The following is a 12448-nucleotide window of genomic DNA, read 5'->3' as shown; positions in this document are numbered from 1 at the left end:
CATGCTAAAGTGAGAGTTTAATTAAAAGTTAAATAATTTAAAAAAGACTTGTTCATATTCATTTATCGCATAATCCCTAATCCCAAGATCACATCACTTAAGACCAAGGATCTGAGCCACATCACTATTTGGGGTCACTGAACTTTATTTGACAGTTGATAGTTCAAATGACGTATGCTGTCAAAAGGTCACCGCTTTGTTTGGTGGTTGTTTGGGTAGTTTCGTTTGGGTGTTTTATTATTATTTGGGATTTATTTTCCAATCTATTATTATTTTATTGTTAAGTGAATTAACAGACGAACTATTTTTTTATCAGTGTTTGTATTCCGTCTCATTTCCACTTTTATATGTTGCAATAACAGCTCCCACTCAAAACAGTGTTTTGTGCCTTCTGTTGTCTGATTATAATCAGACAACAGCGAATATAATTATACTCGCTATAGTAAGCATATAAATTAAAACGTTAAAGCTGAAAAAGCGCTTTGTTTGCCATGAATTTAAAGTTATAAAACTGCCGCAGTATGAATTGATATGTTCACCTTCTGTGCAAACAATTTCCGGCAATTTATCGATCGTTTCGCTTGTAAATTTTAACTCATACATGTGAGTTTGAATTTCTACGCAAGCATATCGAATTATCCGGTTGCGTTTGGTGAGCACTGTGGCTGATACGTTGGAGACGTGTTCAGTGTTAATCTTATCGCGGCCGCGTTACAACGAGTGTGCCGCGGAGCCTTATCACCGGCGAGCTGGCTAGCTGTACGTGGCAGTGACGTGCGTACACACTGGCTGATACAGCCACCTCAGTGAAGATGACTGATCCCGACCAAACAAATAAACCCACGAAAAAGGCAGCTGGTCCGGTCAGTAGGTTATCTATTATGTGTTGCATAGGTATAAATGTACCAAGATTGCAGTTTGCTAAACATTATGTTATCAAATATTATGTTACCTAATTTACGTTGTTATAATGTTATTGTTTGTATTCAAACCTTTACAAAAACATTTGTAAAACATTGTTATTGGGAAAGTGACCTTCAAAAGCAATGACATACCTTGCTTTTATAGTTTATTTTCATTCCATATGTTAAGATTTGAAATTAAAATCATAGTAAAAAGATTTTTAAAAGCAACATCTGATGTTTTCTAATCAAATTTCCATTAAAAATTCACATGTCTACTGTTTTGTTAAGTCAAAAGTAATATGAAAATATGAAAAACAGCAAAACAATAATTTCAAATTTAATTTCAGGGTCCAACTAATGGTGCGGGAGGACCGCAACATTTCTATGGGGCCGGATATCCCTCGCACTACCACCATGTGCCACCCCATCACATGCAGCATTCCCCACCTCCACCTGTCTACCAGAAGGACGAACGGACTCAACGACAGTACTCAAAGCTCAAACAAAAGTTGGAGCGCAAACAAACTAATAGGAATAATGGTATAGGTCAGTACTTTATCATAATATTTAACTCTCTGTATGTAAATAAACTACTTCATTGATAACATGACTGATATCAAGTTATGAATAAAACTATTTCCATTTTATCGGAGCCATAATTATTCTAGATTTTGATGTGTATTTGTTTAATTATTATTATAAATTAAACTTATTAAAGTAACAGCAATAAAGATAAAGATGATCATAATTTAAAATTCAATGAGGTTACTTTAATATACTTGCTGATAGTAATTAAATAATAATGAGGGCATCATACTTTTATAATGAAACCATTATAAATTGTTCTATTTTCTTAATCCAATGAGGATCATTTCGATTTTTAGCTGTGAATGCAGATTTATAGGGCTAAGAAATCCTTAATACACAGTCCAAAAATTTTTGTTCTACGACAAAAATTGACGAAGTTATGGCCAAATTACTCAAAAAGTTCACTGACCGCCCGGCGCGGGGACGATGACGTCACTATATCCGATCCGAACGCTGCCGGCGTACTGCGTGGATAGAAAATATTTTTTTCTAGCCAAACTATCAGTTTTAGAGAAAAACTTGTAATGGCATTTATTCATCAGAATAAAGTAAGCTATCGATAGGTAATTTTAAAAAATATAAAATTGTGAAAAATAACGCAAAAAATCCATACGCTCATACGATTCAATGGAACGCAGAGACGCGATTGGGGTCTCCGCGGTGGTATATTTGGCGATTTATTCAAATAAAGTGTTCATAAGTGTTGTTAGAGTCATATCTTCTTCCAAGTAAAATATAAAAATGTATAAGTATTAATTTATTTACTTCTAACAATAAGGTATAGCTGAGGCAGATACTCTCTGCCTAGGCTACAAGACATTGCTATGAAGATCATTTCGATGTACACGCAATACCTACCTGTTATTTAGTTTTTCTGAGTTAAACCTACGTACCTACCTATCTATTCGCCGTTCCCATGGGCGGGCCAGCTGCTGCAGGAAAGGACAGCTGCTCCCTCCTGGAAATCTATTTAATCTTAGCCTAGAAGCTGGGTATGACTCCCCCGCCCCCTTCCTCTCCCCAGGTCATAAGCGGGGCATGACTTCCCCCTCGGCCAGAAGTTGGGTATGATTTACCCCCCCCCCCCCCCCCCAGGCCCGAAACTGGGTATGACTTGACCCCTCCCCCTCCCCCCAGGCCAGAAGCTGGGTAAGGCTTGCCCCTCCCCCCAGGCCATAAGCATAAGCTGGATATGACTCCCCTTCGGCCAGAAGCTGGGTATGACACCCCCCGCCATGCCAGAAATGCCAGAAACTGGGTATGACTTGACCTCCCCCCTCCCCCCAGGCCAGAAGCTGGGTAAGGCTAGCCCCTCCCCCCAGCACATAAGCATAAGCTGGGTATGACTCCCCCTCGGCCAGAAGCTGGGTATTACATACCCCCCCCCCCCCCCCCAGGCCAGAAACTGGGTATGACTTGACTCTCCCCCCTTCCCACCAAGGCCAGAAGCTGGGTAAGGATTGCCCCTCCCCCCAGGCTATAAGCTGGGTATGACTTATCCCCCCCCAGGCCAGAAACTGGGTATTAGCATCATATTATTTTTATTTATTTATTTTTATTTTATTTTATTTTATTCGGATAACCAACAGCAATACAATACAAATAATGGGACCTTAAATTATGTATCTGCTTAGCCATTTATAGGTAATCGCAAATGGAAGTTAAGATGCAAATAGACCATATGCCATAGCAGACATTAAAAGAATTTACAAGTGAAAACTTAACAGTCAACAATGCTTTTTAAGCGCCGCTGGAGTGGGAGTCGAAAAAGTTTGAATTGAATAATTTATTTATGGTAGTGGGTTTCGTTCGAAATAATTCTAGATCACTATAATTTTTTGATATATCGTTAAAACATTTACTCGCACGAATAAAAAAAGAGTTGAGGCGATAATTTGTGTTAACTTTGGGAATTGCTAGCGGCTGAGTACGTCTTACTGGTAGTTTTCTTGGAACCCAGATATCTATTTTTTGTAATAGATCTGGACAGTCGACATCGCCACTAACAATTTTCAACAGATAAGAAATATCGGATACTTGCCGTCTTTTTTCTAAAGGTAGGAAATGATATCTTCTACATCTCGTTTCATAGCCATGATCAATAACTTTACTCTTAAATTGTAGATACCGCATAAATCTTTTTTGTATGGATTCTATGCGGGAGATATAAACATTGTATTGCGGACTCCAGACCACGGAGGCATATTCGAGGATGCTGCGCACGAAGGCACAATAAATAACTTTTATTGGCTTGATGGATTTAAATTTATTTGTAGAGCGAATAACGAACCCAAGAGACCTTGACGCTTTTTTAATCGCATAATCGATATGTTTATCAAATATAAGCTTAGAGTCCTGGATTAGTCCAAGATCTTTCATAGACGTGACTTTGGTGAGCAATTTACTATGCATGGTGTATTGATAGTTCATAGGGTTAGGTTTGCGCGAAAAAGTCATTGCATAACACTTCGAGACGTTCAAATCAAGCTTGTTCTGAGCACAGTATTCCACGAAATGGTTCAAGTCACACTGCAAGCGGTCACAGTCAGAATTGCTTTTAACAGGCATAAATATTTTTGTGTCATCAGCATACAACAATACCTTAGCATGCTGGAAACAGGAGGCAATATCACCACTCTCACCACTTTTATGCACAGGCGTTACAAACGCAGTCTTCCAGGAAACTGGAACTGTGCCTTCACTTAAGGATCGTTTAAAAATAATACACAACGGAGAAACTAAATTACTTGCACACTGTCTAATAAAAGAGGGGGTTATGCTGTCGGGTCCAGCACCCTTATTCAGATTAATGGTTTTCAACAATATTTCGATCTCATTTTGACTTATAATTATATCACTTAAATGGGAATTCTCATTATACTGATTTATGAGATTTGGAGAGCAGTTGGCTGCATTAGGGGCAAGAAAAGTCGATTGGAAATATTCAGCGAATAGGTTGCATACAGACACCCCCGTATCTCCGGTCCGATCCTCGTATTTCATCACTGAAGGTAGCGCGTGAGAGGGTCGGTTTAGCGACTTAGTGTAAGACCAGAACAAACGGGGGTTATCTACAACAGACTCTTCCACTTTACTTAAATACGATTGATAACATTGACTTTCTAATTTTATTGCTCGATCTCTAAGAAATGCGTAAGTTTCATAATCATATAGATTCCCATATTTTTTAAATTTCTTAAAATATTTAAATTTCTCTTTGAGAACCTTTTTAAGCGCGGAGTCGTACCAAACGGGGAAAGTGCAGCTGGAAACAATTTTATGGGGAATAAATGTGTCACGAAGATCAGTTAGAATGCTGTAAAAATTACTAACACAGTCATCCATAGAACCACTCAATAGAATTTCGTTCCAGTCTATTTTTGACAGTTTTGAGTTAATTTCATCATAATTTCCCTTTTTATAGTCAAACAGAGTACGCTTGTTTACAGTTAAAAAACTAGGTATGTCAAGAGTCAATTCTATGCAAATTGATCTGTGATGGGAATCTTCTGGAACAAGAGGATGGTCACTAGGCTGCACTATTACATGTTTGTTACAGAAGACAAGGTCCAATAGCCTATCATGGATATTCAGTACATTATTGTATTGGTCAAGGTTACATTCAACAATTGTGTCCAAAAAACTAACCTGACATTCATTTAATGTGCCTTGAGGCTCCAGCAGTCCATTATCCTGTGGATTCCAAGTAATATTTGGCATATTGAAATCTCCTAGGATCATAAAAAGATCGGTCGGGGCGGAGAGAAAGCAGTCCCCGAGTTTACTCGTAAAATTATTGAGCTGAGTATTCATTGAATTGCCACTCTTCTGATTACATAAATATACTGTACACAAATGCAATGTCAACAGACCGCCTCCAGTGCGGAACGAGACGGTAACCCATACATCCTCTGCAGAGGAGTGCCAGGCTGGCTGCCCGGCGGCGGCGAGCTCCCGGCGCACGGCCAGGAGCACGCCGCCGCCGAGCCGCTGCCCTGTGGACTGGTAGTCGCGGTCGCGCCGCCATACTAAGTACCGCTCGTCAAAAAGCTCACTGTCAGCGATGCCATCCAATAACCAAGTTTCCGTTATTGATATTATGTCAAAACAATTCAAAGCCACGTTTCTTTTAAACAAATTGACCTTCGTGCGCAGCCCCCGGGCATTCTGATAAAAAATATTAATAGCGAAATGTATCATAAACAATAACTGCGTTGGATTTAATGGTGGTTATGTATTTGGTCTGGAATGTACAATATTTACACATGGAAAACGGGTGATAAGTCTCTCTAAAGTGAGATACAAGCCAATCTATTGGTATTATGACGGTTAAAATCAACTGAGGTAAAATAAATAACCGATATATTGCGAGCATCAACAGCAGATAAACAAAATAGTACATCATTTTACTTGTGAGAAAAATATTTCGTGCCATCTCGTGTGAGTTACAATGAAACATAGACTTTAAATACATACGGCTACGGCAGTTATTAATAGCATAGGAACATTCACTAACGACCGCCGTGAGCAGGTAGCGAGTTCCGATAAGCAATACAAAAGAGTCAGGGCCTCCCACACCGCGGGCGCAACAGCTATAATATTCACACTTAAAAAATAATCTTAAGAAATATTTAACCATGGTATACAGAGAGGGAAATTTCAAGCAAACAATTATTATTATGTGAATTTTAAAAGGTCCTTCTCTGATTTTATCCGGAACGTCGGCGATGTATCGGATTTTCTGACTAAAATCTTGCAATGTTTTATCCAAACGTATTTGTAGTTTTTTTCTTTGGCAAGATTTTTTGCTTTCTTAAGGAGACCTTTGTTATATAACGTAAGATGGTCGTTAATGTAAACATTGCCACCGCCGCTGTACCCCAGCTGAGAAGCAGGGAGTTCCCTGTGTTGCCGTGCCGCTGATATAAACTCCTCCTTACTGTACCGGTTATGAAGTGACATAATAATGGACTTCTCAGAGTCCGACTTGAGGCTCGGGACCCGGGCAATGTAATTGATGTCCTCTTTACGTACGGGGCATTTTATGATATTGCCGATTAGGCCCACGATATCATAGAGGTTCTCAGTCTTTTTAAGTGGAACCCCTCTTATTTCAACATTATTAGCCCGTGCCCATTGCTCTTTGTCCTGAAGGTCTTCCTTGAATTTGTTCAAGTCCGCTGCCATAGTATGAATCAAGTTAGTATGCTCCTCAACTTGCACAATTCTGCCCTCCAACGATTTTGCTGTCGCAGATAGCTGATCTGCCGTTTCATGAGCGAATTCAATTGAGCTCTTGAGGTTTGACATTTCCAACTTTATGGTCTTCACATCTTCAACAAGTGCCGCTAAAGGGGTAAGTTGCTTCGTGATGTTCGCAAGAGCAATCCGTATTTCGCCAATTTGCACTGCAATATCAGGATTGATTTTTGACGCAGTTGCAGGAGACTGGGTATTCTTACAATCGTTGCAGCGCCAGGCGGCCTTCCGATCGCCGAGTTTGCGAAAATTGGTCTCCGTGATGCCAGCACAGGGAAAGTCGAATTGGCGTTTGCATGAACTACACGCCGGACCATCCGACACGTTACTTCCACATCTTGCACATGTGAACATTTTCACTAAAAATTATATTATGAGGATTATAATATACGTAGTGCAGTAGTGCGGCCCCGCGGTTGAGTATCACTGGATGACCGATAGAACAACGAGCGCGTATTCCCCCGATCGCGTTCGAACGACGACTGTTATGTATTATTATGTTCAATACAAACAATCATTAAGTTACACTCACCCCAACCGCGTCTCCGCATTGCATCGAATCCTATGAAAATGTGGTTTTTGGACATAGCGATACTTATTTTTCACAATTTTTATTTTTAAAAATTATTGGTCGATAGGTTACTTTATTTTGATGAATAAATGTTATTAAAAGTTTTTTTCTAAAACTGATAGTTTAGCTGGAAAAAAATATTTTCCATCCCAATAGTACGCCGGCTGCGCTCGATTCGGATATAGTGACGTCACGCGGCCCTGCGTACGTTGACTTTGAGCGGCAAAAACGGCCTATGTTTATTACATAATATCTTCGTAAGTAATGGTCCGATTTGGATAATTCAAAAAGATATATCTTTCTTATGTCTTAAAGATTAACGTAGATACCAGTTTTATTGAATTTTCTACAACAGTACTGATCCTCATTCTAAAAACTTTAGGATACTGTAATTTAGCAAAAGAAATATTATTTTTCTCTTGATAAAAATAGTTTTCAAATAGTGTATTGTAGACTTTTTTTTAGTTATAAAATATGCAGTTCATGATTGAAATCCTTAATTCAATTCTTATGTTATATTTACTTAAAATTAAATAGTGCCTTAAGATTGAGGACACCTTTGAAGTTACCAATCATTGGTTTTACTGTATTTTACCTACTGTCTGCTGAAGTCAACAATTTAGTTTACACTACCTTTTCTTATCATCATGTAATGTAATTTTTTTCTTTTGCATTGTTCCCATGCTAGCTAAATGACAATTTAAGCCAGAGTTAACTAGGGTGTAATTGTTATTAATAAGGGGGTTATGTCCGTTTTCACCATCAATCCCTTATTTTTAAGTGAGCCCTATGTAAACAAAATTCCTGTTATTTGTTACCATAGGGGTCACTTAAAAATTAGGGATTGATGGTGAAAACAGGCATTAGTGTATTGTTTTGGATTGTAATAAACTGCTATTTCTGAAAATCGTTTCAGGCATATCTGTTCTAAACTGTTTCTTAAATGTTGCTGTTTGTTTTCCATGCCTAATATTATATCCATATCGAACAGAAGTAAATTCGGGTGCGAGCACACCATCGCTGTCGCCGCGTAAGGAGCTGAACGGTCGCGGCGGCGGCAGCGGGGGCGCGTCGTCGGGCGCCTGGTCGGAGGGCGAGGGCTCGTCGGCGGGCGCCAGCGTTCAGGGCGACGACGACAACGACACGCAGGCGGTGCTCGACCTGCTGTCTGCGACGCGGACGCCTCAAGTATGTAGCCACCTTATTTGAATGAGGGTTTTCGCGAATGAAAAATCCGCCAGATGGCAATACGTAGACGCGAGGTCCAAATGCTGCATGATTGGTTATTTTTGACATGACATTGACAGATATGTCAAAATCCACCAATCACGCAGCAGTCAGACCCCCACATGCACGTCCCGCCATCTAGCGGATCTTTCATTCGCGAAAACCCTCATTGGTAACAATCGTTCGTTCGTTTTAGCCAAATGACGTCCACTGCTGGACAAAGGCGTCCCCCAAGGATTTACATAACGACCGGTCCTGCACTGCTTGCATCCAGGTTCTTCCCGCGACCTTCACCAGGTCGTCGGTTCATCTAGTGGGAGGCCTGCCCGCGCTGCGTCTTACGGCCCGTGGATCTATTGTTATCAATCGATTCATTTGGCTTGGCCTGGTTCACTGTATGATTCTAATTGGATTTGCATAGATGCTGTGACTGAACAAATTAAAAGTACTAGTTTGATAAGTTTTGCACTCTTAAATTATATAGATGTCTGTCTCTTTCTTTGTAATAAAATATAACGCATTAAAGGCGTAGTTGAGGCCCAAGGTATTATGACCAGTACATGTGTTACAGAAAATTTAACAGTAATAATATAGCATTGTTAAAATCGATTGTAAATAATACCTTGTTTGCACATTGTCTGTGTTTTCTCAATGGTTTGAAAAATACATATGTTCTGAAATGCTAGCAAAACACGTCATGCCAAGGTCGCCTGATTCTGATCATAATTATATTTGTATTATTAAACTTATTACTCATAACCCTGCTCTTTTGTTCCTCCTAAATAAAACTGTTTATAATTTTAGGTTAGCGACATTACTTCAACCAGCGCATTAGTACAATGGAACTCTCCGTTGCCGGAGGGCGTCACCCTTCCTAACGTAGACTTAACCTACGACTTGCTGCTCGGCGATAGAGACGTGAAACGGTACAAAGCTATCTACAGCGGACCTTCACTATCATGTCGGTTAGTAACTTCAAATCTTAAAAATTGTTTGACAATAACAATAAACGGCAGTTTAATTTTTGTCGTCAACACATTCATAACATTTTTGTTGCGCGTCCACAGAGTCACCGACCTCAGGCCCGGCTGCGAGTACTCCGTGTGCCTGCAGATCCGAGCGGGCGAGCTCACGGGCGCGGCCAGCGAGGCCGCCACCTTCCGCGCGCCCGCCGCGCCGCCCGAGCGCATGGCCGCGCCGCGCGTCACCGCCCGCGCGCGCACCACGCTGCAGCTGCGCTGGACCCCGCCCGCCGACAACGGCGCGCGCCTCACGCACTACCTGCTGCACGTGGACGCCGGCGCCGGCTACGCCGAGCTCGCCCGCCCGCGCGCGCGCCAGCACTCCGCCGGCAACCTGCGCCCGCAGACGCAGTACCGCTTCCGCATCGCCGCCGTCAACGACGTCGGCGCCGGCGACTGGAGCGACGACGCCGTCGCCTGGACCGCCGGCTCGCCGCCGCCCGCGCCCGCCCCGCCCGCGCTGCGCGCCGCCGCCGCCGACTCGCTCGCGCTCGCCTGGGAGCGCCGCGCCGACGAGGAGTTCACGCTGCAGATGGACGACGCGGCGCGCGGCCACGGCTTCCTGCCCGTCTACAGCGGGCCCGAGCGCGCGCACGTGTGCGCCGGCCTGCGCCGCGCCACCGACTACCGCTTCCGCCTGCGCTGCGAGACCGCCGACGGCCAGGGGCCCTGGTCCGGCGAGGTCGCCTACCGCACGCTGCCCGAGCGGCCCGGCCCGCCCGGCCGGCCCTCGGCGCGCGGCAAGATCCACTCGCGCGCCTTCCGCCTGCGCTGGGACCCGCCCGCCGACGACGGCGGCGCGCCCGTCGCCAGCTACACGCTCGAGCTGGACGCCGGCGAGGGCTACCGCGCCGCCTACCAGGGGCCCGAGCGCGAGGCGCACTGCGAGCGCCTGCAGCCCGGCACGCCCTACCGCGCGCGCGTGCGCTGCGCCAACGAGGCCGGCGACAGCGACTGGTCCGCGCCCGAGACCGTCACCACCGAGGCGACCGGCCCCGGCGCGTGCTCGGCGCCGGAGCCGGCGGCGCCGCCCCGCGCCACGCTGGTCGCGCTGCGCTGGCGCGCCCCTGAGTGCGTCGGCGGCGCGCCCGTCGTCGAGTACCGCGTGGAGGTGGCCGACGGCGACGGCTCCGTGAGGGTGGCGCACGCCGGGCTCGCGCTCGAGTGCGTCGTGCGCGAGCTCAGCCCCGGCCAGCCCTACCGCGTGTGGGTCACGGCCTGCAACCGCGTCGGCGCCGGCCCGCCCTCGCCCGTGTTCGCCTTCACGACCGCGCCCGCGCCGCCGGACGCGCCCGAGACCCCCACCGTCACCGTCGAGACGCCGCGCTCGGCGCGCGTCGAGTGGATCGCGCCGCGCAACAACGGCGCGCCCGTGCTCGACTACCGGCTCGAGATGAGCGCCTCCAACGCGGACGACGCGTTCGCCGAGGTGTACCGCGGGCTCGAGACCACCTGCGTCGTTTCCAAGCTGACGCCGTTCTCGCCGTACTTCTTCCGGGTGTCGGCGACCAACTCGGCGGGTCGCGGCGCGCGCTCCGGGGTGCGCGACGTGCTGATGCCGCGCGCGCCGCCCGGCGCGCCGACGGGGCTGCGGCACGAGGCCACGGCGGACTCGCTGCGGCTGAGCTGGCGCGCGCCGGCGGCGCACGGGGCCGACGTCCTGCGCTACCGCGTGGAGGTGGGCGACGCGGCGTTCGACACGGAGGACGCGGCGCCGGAGCGGCTGGTGGAGGGGCTGCGGCCGGACACGGCGTACCGCGTGCGCGTGGCGGCGCTGAGCGAGCTGGGCGCGGGCGAGTGGTCGGAGGAGGCGCGCGCGAGCACGCGGCCGCCGCCGCCCGCGCCGCCGCGCCTCGGGGCCGCGCAGGTGGCGCACAACTTCCTGCGGCTGGAGTGGGAGGGCGCCGGCGAGGGCGCGCAGTACTGCGTGGAGATGCGCGGCGCGGACGGGCGCGAGTTCCGCGCCGTGTACCGCGGCTCGGCGCGCTCGTGCAAGGTGAAGAAGCTGCGCGAGGCGAGCGCGTACGCGTTCCGCATCCGCGCCAGCGACGAGCGCGGCGGGCGCGGCGCGTGGGGCCCGGCGCTGGCGCTGCGCACGGCCGCCGCGCCGCCGCCGCCGCCGCGCACGCCGGCGCTGACGCAGCCCTCGCCGCGCGTGGCCGTGGTGGCGTGGGACGCGCTCGAGGACGCCGAGTACGTGCTGCAGTGCGCCCGCGGCAAGGATGCCGTCTTCAAGCAGGTGTGTGCGCTTTATTATTGCTGGTTTTAATATTTTACGCTTCATGTTTTTTCTCAACTTCTCGGAGTTCATTTGAATCAACAACAATTTTATTTCCACCTTATTTATAGAAATAAATACGCACTGCATTTTCTTTTCATATTTCTCTAACCTTGGCATTATTATCTTTCAGTTGTTATCTTGATATAAAATTCCTAAAATACCAAGTTATCGATATCCGAGATTTCGTGACGTCATTAGACGGTATAGTGCGTATTATATGACGTCATACTCTGAATTCCAAACCACCTCAATAGCGCTAACCGTCGCAACGAGCGTGTGAACCGTAGCGTGTAACGGCTTCCTTGCCGGCAGGTGTACGCGGGCAGCGAGCCGCAGTTCCAGCTGGAGGAGCTGGAGGCGGGCGCGGAGTACCTGGTGCGCGTGCAGGCGGTGCGCGGCGGGCTGGGCTCGGCGTGGTCGGGCGCGGCGCGGCTGGCGGTGGCGGCGCCGGCGCCGGCGCGGCGGCGAGTACGACCGGCGCCGGCGCGCGCGCTGGGGGCGCGGCAGGCGGCGCTGCTGCTGGCGGCCGGCTTCCTGCTGCTGGCCGTGCTGGTGGCCGTGCTGCTGCAGCGCCTGGTGGAGCCGCGGCCGTGAC

General features: G+C 47.5%; 1 protein-coding gene across 1 annotated transcript in view; it reads left to right on the top strand.

Moving 5' to 3' along the window:
• Window positions 1-11691, top strand: part of LOC135088180 (fibronectin type-III domain-containing protein 3a) — a gene marked incomplete at its 3' end in the record, with an annotated part of 64119 nt that extends 52428 nt beyond the window's left edge. Inside the window, exons 4-7 of the mRNA XM_063983069.1 lie at window positions 1253-1451; window positions 8315-8511; window positions 9355-9515; window positions 9618-11691. Of these exons, the coding sequence (XP_063839139.1) occupies window positions 1253-1451; window positions 8315-8511; window positions 9355-9515; window positions 9618-11691 (2631 nt within the window). The remainder of the gene's footprint in view (window positions 1-1252; window positions 1452-8314; window positions 8512-9354; window positions 9516-9617) is intronic.
• Window positions 11692-12448: the final 757 nt, after the last annotated feature.

Source organism: Ostrinia nubilalis, chromosome 3 (genome assembly GCF_963855985.1).
Source record: "Ostrinia nubilalis chromosome 3, ilOstNubi1.1, whole genome shotgun sequence".
Classification (NCBI taxonomy): Eukaryota; Metazoa; Arthropoda; class Insecta; order Lepidoptera; family Crambidae; genus Ostrinia; species Ostrinia nubilalis.
This window is presented reverse-complemented; position numbering and strand designations above follow the sequence as displayed.